Raw genomic sequence first — 17,897 nt, 5'->3', positions numbered from 1 at the left:
AACAATGTTAAGAAGAGTTGTTTTGCTAGTACCATCAAGGCCATCAATGAAAATGTATTAATTATGCTCAGTTAGGTAACAAATAACATTAAAAATATTTAACTATTCTTGATTAATAGAGACTTAAAATTTTGATATACTTATGTTTGAGTCCTAAGAATGGGATCACTCACTTGTAGCCACTATTATTGCAAAGGTCAATGTGATGAGTGCACCATAATCCATACCTTGCATCACCCACACCCATTACGGTCAGCTCTAGAATTCAAACATAGCACAGCTCTTCATTGCTCATGCACTCCTTCACCAGCCCTGCCTGTGGTGCTGCTTACACAACATAGATAGAGCAGCCATGGAATGCATGGTATAACAATTGTCACCACACCTTCTTCCCTTCCTAGCATGCTGCCACCACAATATTGAGCTGATATTCCTGCAAACCATGGCAAGAACCACGGTCGGACAGCTGTGGGGGTACGGGCCCTTCGTTTTTATATATATAGATGATGCGTGCTAACGTGGCAGACACGTGTTTGGTCTGGACTATGACATGGTTCCCTCTTTTGTATCCCACGTGAAATATTTGGCTATGGCGGCTCCGATGAGTTTAGGGATGGGTTCTTGGCGAAGGAATGGCGCCCGAGGTGCGTCTTCCAATTCACATTGTCGCGATCGCCGCGCCAGGTAGGGATTCGTGAGAGCTACCCGGTCTCGAATTGGATTGGAGATCCTCCGGATCCGGGGAACTAGCAGCGCAGGAAGTTTTCGATCCGAGCTATGGAATCCAGTCGGCGGGCAGTCGAAGCATACAGGCGGACTAGGTTAATCGATGGAGTGACCACCGACGATGATAAGGTCGCTCCAGTGTATAAATTGGACGAGATCAGCTCAGTTCTTCGCTCGGCGCCTCACGACGTTGTCCACGAAATGGTGGAGTATGTCTTCAAGAGATTGGAGCACAAAAGCCCGCTAGTGAAGCAAAAGGTATGCTTTGGTTGTTTTCTTTGTTCTCTCCAGTTCTTCTCATTGTCTATTCGTTTCTTGCAGACACTGAGATTCATCAAATTCGAAGTTGGAAAATCTGGAATCGAGTTTAAGAGAGAAATCCAGAGGCAGTCTGCAGCGATACGGCAGCTGTTCCATTATCAAGGTCAGCCCGATTCGCTCCGAGGTGACAGTCTCAACAAGGCGGTTCGTGAGACTGCTCGCGAGGCCATCACTGCCATGTTTGCGTCCGACGAGAAACCACCGGCTTTGGAGGAAACCGGCAGAAGGATTGAGGGTTTTGGGAACACGAACTTCGATTCTAGAGCTTCGCAGGAGAAGAAAACGCTTTTAAGCGAGGTGGTCGACATAGGCACCGCGTCTATCAAGCAAGGTTTGACGATGATAAGCAGCCACTATGGTCACTTTGGCAGCAGCAACGGCACGAAGAGCAAGAGCTCTTCCGGAAGCTACGAGGCTCCAAACTTACGTAGATCGGTATCGGAGCGAGACAACTTTAAGTACCGGGATAACCATCGGGATTCTTATTCTTATAGCGAGAGTCGGGATACTTACAGGGAGACTTACAGAGGAGGAGCTTCTGAGGAGATGTCATACGAGCAGCCGGATTCTCCAAAGTCGGCAGCGGACGAGAAGACTGAAGACGCCAACGGTTTAACACAAGAAGAGAAACTCCTGGACACTGTGACGGGTGTCGGTGGTGTGCGCCTTCAACCAAGCCGCGAAGCGATACAGTCCTTTCTTTTGGCAGCGCAGGTGCTGAATCCTCAGAGGCTGCATCAAGCCTTTGAGCAAAAGCTACAAGTTCACTCCTGGCAGGTAAGTGGTGAAGTTGGTGTAAACTTTTCCTTCTTGTTCTGATTCAATTGTTTCAAGATAGGTTCGCTTGAAAACTTTGTGTTTTCTTGAGGCTGTGCTACGTCAGAGAGCAGTGAAACCATTTGGAGATGTCTCACAACGTTTTGAGGCAAACCATGCCAGCGTCATCGACTGTATGGATTCGCCACAAAGCTCTCTACGCGAAAAAGCAAACAAGGTATGCTTTTGTTAACTTCTTTTGCGAGACTAACGATGTATCTCCAGGTTCTTGGCTTGCTTCAAACTGAAACCGAGGAGGGCTCTCAGGTATCAAACGACGCAAGAAGTCGCCAACCAAAACGCACGGAGCGAGTTGAAATGCCAGATTTGATCGACACAAACGACGATGATTCCAGCACTCATCAGAAAGACGAAGTGGATATCCTGAGCTCGTTAACAGAAGCCTCACCAGTCCAGGGCGACTTGCTAGGCGACGGCTTACACGAGAACACCGAAACTAACGGAACAAGCAGCCTCTTCGAGGGCCTCAGCATTGCCGAAGAGCCGTCAAAAAAGCCAGCATCAGCCACGAACATAAGTGATCTACTGGGATCTCTGGACACAGGCACTCCATCTTTTCAGCAACAATCCAACTTAGATCCAGGATTTGGTCAGGATTTCTCCGGGCTTATGGGATTAGAGCCGCAGCCACAGCAGCAGCAGCAGCAGCAGGGATTGAGTAGAGCTCCACCAAGTTTCGTCTCACCGAGCATTCCCGGGGGTGCCGAGTTCATCATGGCAAAGTTCGACGCTGCGAGACGCTTTGCTCCTCAAGCTCAAGCTCATTATCCAGGAACAGCACCACCACTCTATGGTTTCGGACAAGCACCACCAGCGCAGCAGCATAGCTTCCAGCAGCAACAGGATTTCTCGGGCGGATTTGGGATGGGATTTGGCTCTCAGGGAGCGAGCTTTGCGAGCGACGCGTTCGATTTTTCGAGCCATCCATATTCGTCAGCTTCCGCAAGTCTTCCCAGAATGGAGGAGACAACCAAAGCTTTCGACTTCATCTCGGTAAGAAAAAAGAAAATCTCTCTTTTTTCTTCGTGATTGATTTTCTTTCTTTCCAGGATCATATGAGCGCTGCTCGCACGACGAAGAAATGAAGATAAGATTGGTTTATAATAATGGGGGTGCTGTATTAATTTTGATCGAGTTCAATGAAGGATTAGAGATAATCTAATGGGATGACGGAATATTCTCTTGGTATTTTCCGCCATATAATTTGAAACCCCCGTGACAAAAAAAGGGCTTGCTTGTTCGCTAGTAAGCTATGGAGCAGCAATGCGTCATCGCGGAGGACGAGCGCGTGCCCGTGAGAGTGAGCTTGGAGAGCGTCTACGGGCATGGATCGCTGCTGGACGAGGCGAGATTTCGCTACGCGCGGCTCCGGGCGAGGTTTGCAGAGATCTATGGCAGCGATCCGGATTTCTACGCGCGAGCGCCAGGTTTTCTTGATATTTCGCTCGATTTGTGGATTGGATTGGCGATTGGCGGCTCCCGGGAATGCAGGTCGAGTGAATCTTATCGGCGAGCACATCGATTACGAAGGCTACTCGGTGCTGCCAATGGCAATTCGCCAGGACACAATTGTCGCGATTGGGAGATCCTCGGAAAGCGATGGCTCGCCGGCTCTGCGCGTTGCGAGTATCGATAACGAGAAATTTAAGCCGTGCTCCTTTTCGGTTGATCCATCTCAGGTTTGTTGGACTTCTTTTTTGGTATAGAAAGGTTCTTGGTTTCATTGTCACTGTCCCAGGAAGTGGATCGATTGAATCATACATGGGGGAATTACGTTCTTTGTGGGTATGTAACTTTTTGTTTTAAGAGCCTTTCTAGCTTTTCTTCAATTTTCCTTTACCTTACAGGTACAAAGGTGTTTTCGAGCACTTGGAATCAAAAAAGATACATCGTAAACCAGACACGGGCCTTAATATCTTGGTCGATGGAACTGTTCCCATGGGTAAAGAATTCTCCCATTTTCAGTTCAAGTATGTAGCACAGAGATACAAAGTCCATCTATTACAGGATCCGGATTATCGAGCTCGGCAGCATTAGTTTGCTCCTCTGCACTTTCTATCATGGCAGCACTTGATCTTTCGTTTACCAAGGTTGCCACAATCTTTCTTTTACCGTGTTTGCTTGCTTGCGCTCAGGATCAGGCCTTTCCAGCTCGTCTGCGTTGGTGTGTGCATCAGTGCTTGCATTCCTGGCCTTATTCGAATTATGTGCTTTCAAGGTTTGAAAATGCCTGAGATTGCTAGTCCGGAAAAGTGTTACTGCTGTACGCTAACTGTTTGTCCTTGGTTTTTCAGAAGGAAGTCTCAGAATTTGCTTGTACCTGCGAGCGGCATGTTGGTACGCAATCTGGTGGCATGGACCAGGTAGATTTAGTAGCGCGTTTGTACAGATTTTTTCACGAAGGTTTTTTTTCTCTGCAGGCCATTTCGATCATGGCACAACAAGGCGTTGCAATGCTGATCGATTTTAATCCTATCAAAGCCACAAGCGTTGTACTACCAGCTGGTGGTACCTTCGTAGTTGCGAACTCGCTTACAGAATCTAACAAGGCTGTAACCGCGGCAACTAATTACAACAATCGAGTTGTTGAGTGCCGTTTGGCTGCGGTAAGTTAAAAGTTTTCCTCTCACGGTTTTTTTATTGTCCAACGCCTTTTTGCAGATTGTACTCGCTGTGAAGCTAGGGATGGCAGCAGACGAGGCGATTAAATCCGTGTCCACACTGTCTGATGTAGAAGGCTTGTGCGAGGCGTATGCAACTTCTCGCGACTCGTCCGACTTGTTGCTTGCGATTGAGGTAAAAAAGCGTTTTAGATTTTTGTACCTTACGTTCGTATAAATCAGGACTTGTTGCATGAGCATCCATACACGACAGAGGAGCTAGAGGAGCTATTAAAACACCCCCTAACTTCAATTTTCCCGAAGGGTTCGAGCTTCCAAGCTGTACTTTCGGTTGCTAAACAGTTCAAGCTTCACCAGGTACTCAAAATTATTCTTTCTTATCCAATCACGGACGCCTTTCTGGGGTTGTGTGTAGAGAGCAACGCACGTATACTCGGAAGCAAAACGCGTGTACGCTTTCCGTGACACTGTTTCATCTGGCGCAGGGTACTGTCCTTGTTGAGTTATCTATGTGAGTGTAGCTTATCTTCTTCTTTTTTTTTGTTTTTTTTTTTGGCAGTGAAGAAGAAGCATTGAAACGGCTTGGAAAGCTCATGAACGACAGCCACACTAGCTGCAGCAAACTCTACGAGTGCAGGTTTACATTCATCACATGTCCCAAAAAGAAGAATTTTTAACTCTTCTCTGTGAATTCCAGTTGCCCAGAGCTTGAGGAACTCGTTCAAGTGTGTCGATCGGCTGGAGCGCTGGGAGCCAGGCTGACTGGAGCCGGATGGGGTGGCTGCGTGGTGGCCCTGGTACACGAAGCATCGGTTCCAGCTTTCATTCTTTCGCTCAAGGCAAGTGGATAGAGATCACACTTTAAAGTTAAGAGCTCACACAATTTATTTCATTTTTTCATGCAATTACAGGAAGGCTTCTACAACTCCCGAATCCAGAAAGGCATCGTCAAGCCCGAATCCCTGGGGCTCTACGTCTTCGCGTCCAAGCCATCCAGTGGAGCCGCCGTGATCACCACCATCTAGTCCCCATGCAAACCAGGCAACAAAGAAAATCAAGGAGCAGCTTTCCTTCTCGTTGTCAAGTCACTTCCGCTTCTTCTCGGCCTTCTTCTCGGCCGCGCGATCATCCTCCGGGCTGCGGCTGCGGCTGCGCTTCCGGCCACGCGAGTCCTCATCCGAGCTCTCGGACTCGGACGTGGTGGCATTCCTCCGCCGCTTCCTACTCCTCGGCTTCTCATCCTCGGACGACGAAGACGAGGAAGGCGAGGAAGAGCCATCGCCAGAGCTCGACGATGGAGATGGAGGCGGCGATCTCCTCTTCCTCCTTGCTCGGCGACGCTTCCTCTCATCCTCAGACGAGGAGGAAGACGAAGAGGGCGAGGAAGAGGAAGAGCCGCCATCGCTATCGCTCTCCCCCGACTCCGACGACTCGTAGCGCTTGCTGCGACGTGCCATCTTCTTCTTCTTGCGCCGCCGCCGCCGCTCCATCTCCCGCTCCTTCTCCCGCCGCCGCTCGCGCTTGGCCACCTTGTCCTGCTCCTTCCGCTCCTTCTCGCCCAAAAACTCCACCACCTCGCTGGCGTCCATGAGCTTGGGCTTGAGCTTGGGGTTTTTGAGCTGCTGGGAGCGCGAGGGACGGCTCATGTAGATGCGCTCGTTCTTACACTCGTACGTCCAGTGGCGCTGGAAGCACTTCTGGCAGTGGCCCGTCAGCTGCTTGCTGCCGCCGCCGCCGCTCTCCTTGTTGCGCAGAACGTCTACCGTCACCGGCCGCTCCGTGCTCATGAGATACATCTGGCGCTTGGCCTCCTTGCGCTCCTGCCATCGGCTCGGCCCCTCCTCCTTCTGCCCGTAGGCGTTCACGTTGCGCGCCGCCGCCGCCGCGGCCCGCTCTACCTGCACCCTGCTCATCCTCGATCCTCCCCTTTGCCCTAACCTAAGAACCCTAAAAACACCACTTTAATACCGTACACATTTGAAAAATGTGTACGATATTTTAGGGTTTAGAGTTTTAATACCGTTAACACAGAATATTCTGATAAAATCGTATATACTTTTAGGGCTTGGCGATACAAAAATTCTTACACTTTCTTTCCGTACTTTCTCGCACACTGTATATTCCTGTAAGAAGAATAATATCAAGCTTTGGAGAAGTGCTTGACGCCACCACCACCATTTGCCGGCTGACCACCGCCACCCTTGGTCGTCCACTCCACCAGGCTCTTGAGCTTGCGGCTCTTGCCGTTGGCCACCACCGACGCCGGCGACGAGTTGCTGTTGTTGCTGTTACTCATCCTGTTGCTGGCGGGCTTATCAATCGATCGCCCAAGCGTCCGGAGCGGGAGATCGAACTCCGAGCTCGCGGTGGTGCCGGTGTTGTTATCGAAGCTGCTGCCCAAGTTGCTCCCGATCGACTTGGTGGTGAGGCTCCCCAGGCTCCCAGACCCGCCGTTTGCGGGAGGAGCGATGGCTATCACCTTTGCCGGCGGTCCTTTCTTTGCTCGGGAAAAGCTGCTTCTTCCACTCTCGCCGTCGGTGCTGATGCTGCTGCTGCCGCTGCCGCTGGTGCTTCTGCTACTGCCGCTGCCACCATCGTCGCCAATCTCACCGCGGCTCTCCGGGGAGCAGTAGATTCTCCTGTCAGTCTTGAGCCTGTGCCACTCGGCCAGCCTTCGCTCCTTGGCCGAGGCTGCGTCTTTGGTGAGGTCTATCGAGTGGAGATCGTCGTCCAGTGACTCCACCTCCTCGCTCCTCCTCGTCTCGGACTGCTGCTTGAGGCTCTCGCGCTCCTGCGAGAGCAAGCTGTCGACCGAAGCGCGCAGCATCTCCCCGTCCCTGATATCCGCTTGCTGGCTTGCGTAGTCGCCGTCGTCCAGGACTCTCCTCCTCACTCTCAGAAACTCCTCCAGCTTGCCTTTGATCTTCTCCACCAAGTCCAGCTTCTCCTGGATCTCGTCTCTCGCCTCGGCCAGCTTCATATGGACGCGCTCCTCGCGCCACGCCTCGGCCATGTGTAGCATTCGGCGCTCTTCTTCCACTTCCTGCCTTATTCTCAGCGACTCGCGCTTGAGCTCTTCAACTTCTGCCTTGTCTTCGCCTATCTCTCGAGCCAGCTCGTCGCACACATCCTCCATAAGCTCCCTTGCTTTGCGTTCCTTCTCGAGCTCCTGGAGTACCTTCGAGAGCGCCATCTTTGCTTCGCCGAGCTCTCTCGACAGCTTCTTGTTAGCCAGCTCCATCCTGCGTTTCGACTTGCGCTCTTCATCGGCCTCGTCCCTGACAGACAGCAAAGCCTGCTTCACCCTGTCCTGCTCCTTCCCAAAAGAGCCCGCTTTGTCGTCCGCTATCTTCTTGAGCAAAGCCTCGATCTCCTTGCGAGCCAATTTGTTCGCTCCCTCTAGCTCCTTGACTTTGCTACGTGCGACATCAAGTTCCGTCCTTAACACACTGGCCAGAGCCGCACCGCTGTGCTGATCTTCCAAGGCGTGTAACCGCTCAAGAAGCTCGGGGGATGCTGAAAAACCGTCGGGGCTGGCAACAATTTTCGTCTCTGGAGATGCTTGTGACGCCGAGTCGCTCTAAAAAAACGCTCACGAAGTTAATACACTGCCTAGCTAGAACACATCCAAGTCAAACAACAAAACCGCCCCTGACGAAAAAGAAAAAGAGCCATCGATAAAACCAAAGGTGGCAAGCAGGAAAGAACAGTACTGCAGGGAAAAAGGGAAAAAAAGAGCCATGGAACATACCGCATTGTTGCTGTTGCTTTTGGCGATGGAACTCTTAACCGCAGTCGCTTGCTTGTCCAAGCATCTGTTGATGTGAGACTGCATTGCGGCCAGCTGCCTGTTCGTGTGCGCAATTTTTCCATTTCCATCTGTAGACTGCGCAACGAGCAATGTGTCACCAAACCTGATCCAGAAAAATCAGCACAAAAAACAGGATCAAACACACCTACGAGTGAAAACGGAGAGTCATCAAGCTGGGAAAAATTCGATCTCTACCTTGGCAGCTTCCTCCAGAGCGCTAGCCGTGGACGAAATCGCTGGAGAGGATTTCCTCTTTGCCGGAGGTGGTGGCAGCGAGAGACTCGACTTTGGAGATTCCGCAGAGCTTCTGGGCGGCGCCGCTGGTGGGCTGCTTGTGGCGGCGGAGTCTGGCGATGCCGCCGGCGATCTGGGCAATGGGATCTCCTGGAGCTCCCACAAGCTGGCCGCGAGCTTCCTGGCGGAGACACTGGCCCCGGCTTGGATCACATTGCTGTAGAAAGGATTCTCGTAGAGCTTCCAGCTGGGAACCGGAGTGGTCGGGCCCCTGTGGGCGCCGCTCACGCCTCGCTTCATGCGTAGGCTCGTCGGCCTCCAAATCGCGGCGATTTCCCTGTCCCTAGAATCCTTGTGGTGCTGCGGATGCAACGTGATGGATGCCCCGGCCTTGTTCCTTCTCATGGCTCCAGCTCCAGATGGAGCGATAGTCGAGAAGAGAATCACACTGCTCCCCCGCCAGGAAGAGCAAGGGGAAAGGAAGAATAGGAAGAAGGGACAATCTCCCGATCTCTAGCTCCGGGAGATCGTCTCGGCGCTTACCTCCGGCGCGCAAGGGATCAAAATCTTGCTCCTCCAAGAAAATGTAGATCCAAAACCCCTGTCGTGCACATCGCGCGGGACAGCACGACGATCCGGCGCCGAAATTTCACAGCCGAGGACGCATCGATCCAAAACCCCAATAGCGATCGATCGAGGGCGCAGTGGAGATTTGCGCCTCGCGGCAGGAACAAAGGCTTTAACAAAAGTGCGTACCCGTACGGCACCGCTGCGATCCGACGGCGCAAACCCCGCCACGCAGACGCATCGGGACCTTTAGACAACCTTTACATTGTTTAGGGCCTTTAAAATTGGCCTTTGGGTGTCCATGTAAAAGTGACAAGTTCACAACCATCACAAAAATTCCCAGCAGCAACAACATCACATAAAAAAAGAGGAGGAATAATTATAGGTTAGATCAAGCACCACAAGATGACGCCACGCAACACACTTACCACAAAAAAATATTCTTATGGTTGACCCCACAACATTTTCTCATCGTGCAAATGCCCAACCACATTCTATTGTGCTTGAAACTTCTAGTGTCCACTAATGACAAATTTAAATTAAAATAACTTCAAATAGTTTTAACTTAAACTTAAGAATGAATATTTAAATACTTATATTATTTTTATTTTTATTCAAAATTTGCTGCGAGTAAAACTAACTATCTTGGGCATAAACATTGGAAAGAAGAACATAAGGAGTAGACACTCCAGGATCCAACTTCACGGCATTTGCAGTAGTCCTGTTTGCTCGCTCCAAATCCCCTAGTGTGGTACAAGCTCCCAGCAAATTCGTCCAGGCAAACGTATCGGGCAAATATGGCATGGAATTTATCAAGCTCTCGGCTCTCCAGAGCTGTTTTGCCCGAGCCAGCATATCAACCATCGCATAGTAGTGCTCGATCCCAGGATTTAGGTTAAAATCTCCAAGCATCGAAACGAAGTAGTCCCGGCCCTCTTCCAGCAATCCCTTGTGGCGGCATCCAATGAGAATGGCCATAAATGTCACGTCGTTAGGGCTCACGCCCTGGAGATTCATGGCGTGGAAGAGGTTCAGGCCAGCTGAAAGGTGGCCGTTAAGAGTATATGCCGCGAGCATCGCGTTGTACGACACCACGCCGCACGGGCAGATGGAATCGAACGTTTCCCAGGCGTCACGCAGCTGCCCGGCCTTGGCATATGCCGCGACCTTCGTGTTCAATGCCGCCACATGTCCCTCGGGCAGATTCTCCAGCATCTCGAGCTTCCGGTGGAGGATCTCCACGCTGGTTCCTGAGTATGACGTGGCGGCCAGCACGCGCGACGTGGCGTCGTGCTGCGGCATCTTGTCGTACACCCTGCGGCATTTCGCACTAGCCGAAGAATATGCCTGCAGGAGTGAGTTCCACGTCAGCAGGTTCCTGGCGGGAATCTTTTCGAATAGGTCCCTTGATTCCAGGATCTTCCCACTCCCGCCAAATCCAACGATCAGAGCGTTCCATGCCACTACGTCCGTCATGGGCATCCTATCAAACGCCACCACAGCAGCGTCCACATCACCGCCCTGAGAATATGCTGCGAGGATTCCCGTCCAGGAGAACACATCCCTGGTGGGCATCCTGTCAAACAAAGCCTTGGCTTTGGGAATATCTCCACCCCGGGCATATCCGCACAGCATGGCGCTCCAGGCAATGGAATCCTTCTCCTCCATGGAGAAAAAGATGCTCTCACCATCTTCCACATTCCCTGTTGAAATCATCATGCTACAAGCACTTGTATCCAACATTGGAAACTTGTCAAGGAAATGCTTACACTCTTGGATATTCCCACCCAGAGAACATGCCACGAGCATTGCCTTCCAAGAAGCGGAATCTCGCTCAGGCATGGAATCAAACACCCGACGTGCTTCGTCAAGATGCCCGACTTGGGCAAATGGCGCGAGCAAGGACGTCCACGTCAGCGTCTCCAGCAGGGGCATTAAGTTAAACAGGCACTTAGCCTCGTCTAAGCTGCCATTTGCTGCAAATCCCATTATCATCGCGTTCCACGCGATCTCGTCACGCTGGGGCATGGCATCAAAGAGCATCTTCGCGGAATCAAAATGCCCGCGCTTAGCGTAGACCGTGAGCATCGTCGTCCACGACGCGCAATCCCTGGAAACCATTCTGCTGAAGAACAGCGTGGATTCCTCCAGATCGCCGAGAAAGGCATAGCCTTTGAGCATCACATTCCACAGCACAAAATCACGCTGCGTCAATCCATCGAATATCGCGCGCGCCTTTTCGATTTGCCCAGCACGCGCGTAGCCGGAGATCATCGCGGTGGATGATCTTCGATCTCTCAGAGGGAACATCTGGTAGAGGAGCTCGGCCTCCTCTATTTGCCGATTCTGGGCGTAGGCCGCGATGAGAATCGCCCATGAGCAGCGGTTTGTCCTCAGCCCCAATTGATCGAAGACTTCTTTGGCCTCGATCGCGCTGCCGCATCGCCCATACATCTCCATGATGGAATTCGCGAGGCATCGTTTCCTGCTGCGATTGCTGCGCCGGATCTGGTCGTGGATGCTCCTCCCTCGCACGAGATCTCTCTGCCCCGTGCACGATTTTAGCAGCTTGGTGAATACCGCGACCTCGTCGTCGTGATCGTCGGGCCCGGGATCCAGCGCCGCCGCAGATTCAGTCGAGAGATAGCGTCGAATCGAGGGGATGATCCTCCGCCCGCGCGCTCGCATTGATCTGCATTTCCCGCTCTAGGGCATTTTGTTCTGTGCCGTTGGATTTAGGGCTCTTCCAGTTTGCTCCGCTGCCGTTGGATGAGTTTAAACTTTTTCCCGCAATTTTGCGCTTTTAGGGCTGACGCTTTGGATCTAGGGTTTTAGCGCCATGGCGATGATCCCCACGACGCCCAAGCGCAAGAGCGGCTGGTACACGGCCACTGAGGTCAAGCAGCACTGCACTCCTGGCGATTGCTGGATCACGCTGCTCGGATCGGTCTACGATGTCACCAATCTCGTCACTCGCAATCCAGCGTTTCTTGGCAAGCTCTTGATCCACGCCGGAGGAGGCGATATCAGTCACTGGTTTGATCCCAGCACTGGAAGCGTCAAACGCCACATTGATCCGGTTTCCAAGCAGGAGCTCTTCCACACGCCGGAGGTACAAATTCATCAAAGTTTATTGGAAGTTCTAAAAGAAATCGTGAAGAGTTTATCGATCGAGCAAAATTTGGTCTTGGCAGGGGAGATTTGTTCACGTCCCTCCACGCGCTCCTAGAACAGACTGGGATTCATCGTTTGAGTTTGAGTGGTGGAACGATCCCAAGTACATGATTGGCAAACTAAGCAAAAGAACTCGGTGCATTCGAGTGAAGAACGTTCTCATCAACCAAGACATCCTTCTAGAGGTATGGAAAAGGAAGAACTCTTTTTCACTTTCCAAGATCTTAGGAGATAACACTTTATAGGTTCCTTGCGAAGAAACTGTGGGCCAGATTCTAGATCGCTACAAAGATTACAACAGTCATGCAGATAGCTACTCTTGTCGAGCAGTGAGCTTGAGTGACGCTCATGAGTTTATCCAGTTGGATTTAAACAAGACTTTGCAATGCAATGGTGTTCCAGATATTTCTGACATTGATGAGTTCCCTCCTCCAATTAAGGAGAAGCTGATTTACGAGTATCTTGGCTCAGGATTGCCAGCTTACTTTTATGTTCCAGTTATTCTTATCTACTATAATGATGATTTGACTATAGCATAACAAATGACTTCAAATATGTAGAATATAAAAATTATAAAATAGTTTAAATATTTCTATACCTTATAAAAAAAAAGAATTAGAATAATTTATATGAATGTAAATAATAAAAATGTATTAAAATTAAAATATGTAATAAAAATAGAAGATGTGTGTTTGCCATTTGACAAAAACTTAAAAACCTCAATAACATTTATATAATCTTTCTTTTATTTTGGATCCATTTTTATTATCTAAAGAAGAAAAATATAACACCTCTAGCTCTTATGTAATATTTCACCATCCAAGAGGGAAAAAGTTACTTTGGGAGACTAAATTCTAAACAGTATATATTCTATTATAATATTTCTTTCGTTAATAAAATTAAACATATAAATAAAGAAAGTAATTATGAAAATATTTATATATTAATAGTGATTAGGGTTATCTTATAGTAATTCACCATAGAGTATAAGTCAAAACCATGTGTGCTATATTTGGGACAGAGTGGCTGGCAGAGCCATAATACATGTTTCCACATGCACACCCACTAGAAGAAGAGATACAAAAGAGTTTAATCAATTGTTTAAAAATATTGTAAGATTTAAAGATTGTGAGAACTCATCTTCAATTCCAAAGCATGTTTAAAAGACCATGCTGGATTTATCACAAGGTGCACAACTTGCTATTAGCCTCAAAAAGTATACATATAGTATTTTAAATTTTACAATAATATTATCAATTCCATCCTTGAACTAATACTAACCTATATGAACAAGTTCATCTGTAGGAAATTGTTTTTAGACCAAATTTTTAATGAGTATGAGTGCCCCTTCCTCATCAAGATGATGGGCTTTACCTATAGTGTAGATTTTGTTTCCCAAATGAATGTATATGAATATATGGATACATTTTGACTATGGAAGTTCATATATATATTAAAGGTAATTTTTTCTTTTTCACTATGTTAAAATGGTTTTAAACATTGCCTTTCTCACATATTATGTTGCAACTTAATAATTAGAGTTCAAAGTACAAAACAAGGCAGCTTAAGAAATATTTTGGAAGTCTTTTCCTAACATTGTGCTAAAGTGGATTAGTAAGCTTGACAATTTTCTTCTTTGTTTTTCTATTAGATGGGGTTGGGGCAAACTAAAATAGTATTTATGCTAGTTTTGGGAATGTTCAACTCTTGGAAGGTTGTGATAGGAGTTTCATTACACTCAAAGCCTAAACTAGTAATGCCATTTTATCAAGGTAGAGTTCTAGTAGCATTTAAAGTGTTTGTGCAAATAATGGTAGGGGACATTATAAGCTTTTGAATTTAAATTTTTTGGGAGGTCATTTAGCCTAGTATTACTTAAATTCAAGAACATTTAACTTGTGTAAGCAACCAAAGAGAACGACTTAAAAGATAATTGTAGCACATGTGATCATGGGATGAGATTTAGATATACTATCATCGTGGATCCTTGGAACCTTGGGGGATAAATGGGGATAAAATAGCCACTAAGGGCTCTCTCATCAAACAATTGCCCTTTTTCCAGTTGGCTTAAGGGGAGAGAGATAAGGTGCGCTACAGTTGGTATCAGAGTAAATGGCACAAGTTTGATTCCCATTGATTAGTGGCTATTTAAAAGTATAATATACCCTTAAGCAAAGTATATTTCTACCCCTAAATTTGAAATCATACGTATTGGGCATCCATGCGTACGTCCTTCCTCTTGTGTGGAGTATCCACGAACGAAAGTATCTACCGTGGGACTGCGGTACGGGTGAATGACTAGTTGCCTCACATGGAATAACTAATCTACACAATGGAAGGATTGGTAGATTGAGTGCGGAAATGGAGGGGCTGGTTCCCCTTGGCTGAGCCAAAGGGTTGTTAGTCAATAGTCAATGAGGACATTAACATCTCTGAAGGGGGGGTGAGTGTAGCGCATATGATCATGGGATAAGATTTGGATATACTGTCACCGTTCACCGTGGATCCTTAGAACCTTGGGGGATAAATGGGGATAAAATAGCCACTAAGGGCTCTCTCATCAAGCAATTGCCCCTTTTCCAATAAGCAATTGCCCCTTTTCCAGTTGGCTTAAGGGGAAAGAGATAAGATGCGCTACAATAATCCATAGAGGTTTAAATATAAAAAGGAAGAACTCATAAATAAAAGTATACCCCTTTTTTCAATTGGTTAAAATTCTTGGGATAGTTAAGTGTTTTTAAATTTGAGTAATACTAGGTTGGATGACTTCCCGGGAAATTTAAATTCAAGAGCTTACATTTGGTATCAAAGAGGTTTTAGGTCCAACTTTGTTGACTGGTTAAAAGAATCACATCATATATTGAAATTGACATCTAGGAAGTTTAGTTTGCCTTCGGCTAGGCCCAACTAGAGGGGTAAAGTGTCAAGAGAGTGGGGTTTTCGGGAAAGTTGTGGCTTTTAGCTTCTATTTACAAGGGTATGAACATATAAGAAAACGTGATAGATTATAAGTAACCAAAAAGAACATATATTCTTGGGTTTGAGTAATATTGGTCTAAGTGACTTCTTAGGAAGTCAAAAATTTATATTTGGTATTAAAGAAGCCTCAAGTTTAGCTTTGTTGATTGGTTAGAGGCTTCACATCACATGTTAAGTTGACATTTGATAGGTTTAATTTACCAACGGCTAGGCACAACTCAAGGGGTAAAGTGTCAAGAGAGTGGGGCTCTCAAAAGAGTTACAACTCTTAATTTCTGTTTAAGAGGGTGTGAATTTACAAAAAAAATGTGGTGGATTATAAGCAATTAAAAAGAATAATTAAAAAAACAATTTATAAAGCTATATATTGAGAGAAAGGGCTTATAAACAAAATTACACCCATTTTTCCAATCATTCTTATTGTTATCAAGTAGTACCCTCATGATTTTATCTAATTAAAGTTAAACAAGATTTTGCAATGCAATAATATTTTAAATATCTTTGACATTCCTCCAATAGGAGAACTTGATATATAAGTATCTCGCTAGCTTTCCAGTTATATATTGACTATAGTGCAAAGAAGGTGTGTATATAACAGCTAATAGGCCAATTTAAAGATTACTACACACTCTAGATTTTATTGCCACCATCATGCCTATGAAAAATTACTATGAAATATTTTTTGAGATGGTAAAGAGACAAAAGATGTGATAAGTTATAAAAGAGCTTAGAAAACATATAAAAAACTAAAGCAGGCTAAGCTTTGCTACATTGCATTTTTTTGTCATTTATAATTTTGTTATTTCTTCTTGTTTCCTTTTGTAAATACAACAGTGTTTGTCTTAAAATGAAAAGTATGTCTTTTATTAATTATATAAAATAAAATTTTTATATTATTGATAGGATTAACATCAATAGTCTTGGCAAATCTAGTTAACTCCCAAAATATTTTGTAACTAGATTTGCCTAGTGTATATAAATGCCCACTTTTGAATCCTAGTGTAAGGTGTTTGATGAAGATAGAGTACATGTGCTTGTAAGGAACATATATATTTCCACATTTTTTGTGCCTAATGAAAAATAAAAAAAATTCTTGAATGGCAACTATATACTCTCCACCTTCTATTCTAGCATTATACTCCTTTAGAAGTGTAGTGATGTATTTCATACATATTTGCAAAGTAGTGACAAGTTTCATCTATCATCCCCAAATGGTTGCATTCTTGAAACAGCCCAATAAAGCTACTCTCATTGGGAATCATGCCTTCCAAGCCTTTGAACATACAATTTGATTCTACAAGATGGGTACAAAAGGTAAATTTATCACATTGTTGTACCTTTGGAGATGACTGTAGAACCTAAGTAGCAGCCTCTCTTAATGACTGTCAGTGCTAAAGATTTATATATTCCATAAATTGGGTTGTTTTGTGCTTTGCAACAACACTAACCATACTCACTCATTGAAACTGATGCAACCAAACCTTGATATCTTATAGCTTCTCTAGCTGGTTCCACATATGTTGGATTTGTAGGTATTGCCAATCAACTACCTCATGTTTGGCAAGAGCTCTAGCATGCAAATGTGCATATTATAGATGAAATGGGGGAGATTGATCTTGGAGCATTCTTTTACATGGATAAAATTGGACTCCACATTATCCAAAATGTGATCATCAACTCTTGATTTGAAATCAACATCATCTTAGCATATATCTATCAAGAGTTTGGCTTGCCTGTAGTCATGCCAACATCAGTGCTCCTCAAGACTTTTGCCTAGCATCAAGTGCCACTAATAGGTCTTCTTTGCAAAGTCTTGGTCACCATGGATGGGGTTCAAACCACACAAGACTTCCTGGTCGTTGACTTTTTAGGGGGACACAATGCAGCAGCTCAAACCTTCATGGCTTTTACCCAAAGTTGTTTTTGAGTAAAAGGGACTTGCTGCACCTCGACACATGTGCTCCTTCCCTTACTAGATTCCACTACACTCACTGTTAGAAGTCATGGAGGAAGGCCAAAAAAACTTACCAGTCCAATGCTGCTGCAATGGAGCTCACAATGCACTTGCACTGCAGGAATACACTCCAACATGCGACCATCCTACACTGCACCTAGCCGCTGACTCCCAAACCGCGCGAATCAAAGGTCATGGTCCAAACCCTAAACCCAAAAAACTATCAACGACGTGGCAAAAATGAGGTCCTAGCGTGGTACTAACTTCACTCTGACTTGGCTCTGATGTGGTTGCTTTTGTAAGTGTCAGAGTCTCAAACAATGAATGTCCCTGTCTCGTCCACTTAGTGTCACAGTCTCGGTCACTCTCGGACTCTGGCCTGATTCACTCTTTTTCACACACTGTCACTGTGTTTCACTAATAGTCTCGACACTTTTTCACTTGCCTCTCAGGTTTTTGCCCTGCCATCTGAATGTCTGATAGTTGACTTTTGTGGACGAGTGTCCTAAGGCACTAATGTACAATCCTTGTGTAATGTTTGGAAATTTGATCAGATGATCAGCACAACTGTAACAAGGGCAAAAGTGAGCTTGTCCAAGGGCCCTTTTTGTATTCCTCTAACTCTAGTCAACAAGTGGTCTCTGAAGAACTTGGGTAAAGATTTTCGAAATAC

At 46.6% G+C, this 17,897-nt stretch overlaps 6 protein-coding genes across 7 annotated transcripts; 3 read left to right on the top strand and 3 right to left on the bottom strand.

Annotated features, from left to right (window-relative positions):
* The first annotated feature begins 595 nt into the window (after positions 1 to 595).
* On the top strand, positions 596 to 3,059 carry LOC9648307 (VHS domain-containing protein At3g16270). The gene is made up of 5 exons (XM_002981687.2): positions 596 to 984; positions 1,048 to 1,824; positions 1,886 to 2,041; positions 2,089 to 2,877; positions 2,934 to 3,059. Exons 1-5 carry the CDS (start codon positions 778 to 780, stop codon positions 2,967 to 2,969), a joined length of 1,965 nt encoding a protein of 654 aa, XP_002981733.2. The 5' UTR covers positions 596 to 777; the 3' UTR covers positions 2,970 to 3,059.
* Positions 3,060 to 3,111: 52 nt separating this feature from the next.
* Positions 3,112 to 5,589, top strand: LOC9648140 (galactokinase). 2 transcript variants are annotated; one of them, XM_024686645.1, is made up of 13 exons: positions 3,112 to 3,311; positions 3,376 to 3,563; positions 3,623 to 3,669; positions 3,732 to 3,826; positions 4,020 to 4,102; positions 4,179 to 4,247; positions 4,305 to 4,490; positions 4,546 to 4,680; positions 4,728 to 4,862; positions 4,921 to 4,991; positions 5,065 to 5,142; positions 5,203 to 5,344; positions 5,417 to 5,589. In XM_024686645.1, exons 1-13 carry the CDS (start codon positions 3,137 to 3,139, stop codon positions 5,528 to 5,530), a joined length of 1,518 nt encoding a protein of 505 aa, XP_024542413.1. In that variant the 5' UTR covers positions 3,112 to 3,136; the 3' UTR covers positions 5,531 to 5,589. The 2 variants fall into 2 exon arrangements, with proteins under 2 accessions (XP_024542413.1, XP_002981732.1); XM_002981686.2 differs by lacking the exon at positions 4,020 to 4,102 and adding an exon at positions 3,892 to 3,974.
* On the bottom strand, positions 5,366 to 6,517 carry LOC112350435 (zinc finger CCHC domain-containing protein 10-like). The gene has a single exon (XM_024686646.1). The coding sequence runs from the start codon at positions 6,416 to 6,418 to the stop codon at positions 5,591 to 5,593; it is 828 nt and encodes a 275-aa protein (XP_024542414.1). The 5' UTR covers positions 6,419 to 6,517; the 3' UTR covers positions 5,366 to 5,590.
* Positions 6,518 to 6,576: 59 nt separating this feature from the next.
* LOC112350434 (uncharacterized protein At5g41620-like) lies at positions 6,577 to 9,339 on the bottom strand. Its single transcript, XM_024686643.1, has 3 exons — positions 8,512 to 9,339; positions 8,257 to 8,391; positions 6,577 to 8,085 (listed from the first exon to the last, which is right to left on the bottom strand). Exons 1-3 carry the CDS (start codon positions 8,953 to 8,955, stop codon positions 6,646 to 6,648), a joined length of 2,019 nt encoding a protein of 672 aa, XP_024542411.1. The 5' UTR covers positions 8,956 to 9,339; the 3' UTR covers positions 6,577 to 6,645.
* Positions 9,340 to 9,753: 414 nt separating this feature from the next.
* On the bottom strand, positions 9,754 to 11,805 carry LOC112350440 (pentatricopeptide repeat-containing protein At4g02750-like). Its single transcript, XM_024686659.1, has one exon. The coding sequence runs from the start codon at positions 11,803 to 11,805 to the stop codon at positions 9,754 to 9,756; it is 2,052 nt and encodes a 683-aa protein (XP_024542427.1).
* Positions 11,806 to 11,956: 151 nt separating this feature from the next.
* On the top strand, positions 11,957 to 12,830 carry LOC9648139 (cytochrome b5 domain-containing protein 1). The gene is made up of 3 exons (XM_002981685.1): positions 11,957 to 12,229; positions 12,312 to 12,476; positions 12,537 to 12,830. Exons 1-3 carry the CDS (start codon positions 11,957 to 11,959, stop codon positions 12,828 to 12,830), a joined length of 732 nt encoding a protein of 243 aa, XP_002981731.1.
* The last annotated feature ends 5,067 nt before the right edge of the window (positions 12,831 to 17,897 follow it).

This window comes from Selaginella moellendorffii, unplaced genomic scaffold (assembly GCF_000143415.4).
Source record: "Selaginella moellendorffii unplaced genomic scaffold, v1.0 SELMOscaffold_50, whole genome shotgun sequence".
NCBI lineage: Eukaryota > Viridiplantae > Streptophyta > Lycopodiopsida > Selaginellales > Selaginellaceae > Selaginella > Selaginella moellendorffii.
This window is presented reverse-complemented; position numbering and strand designations above follow the sequence as displayed.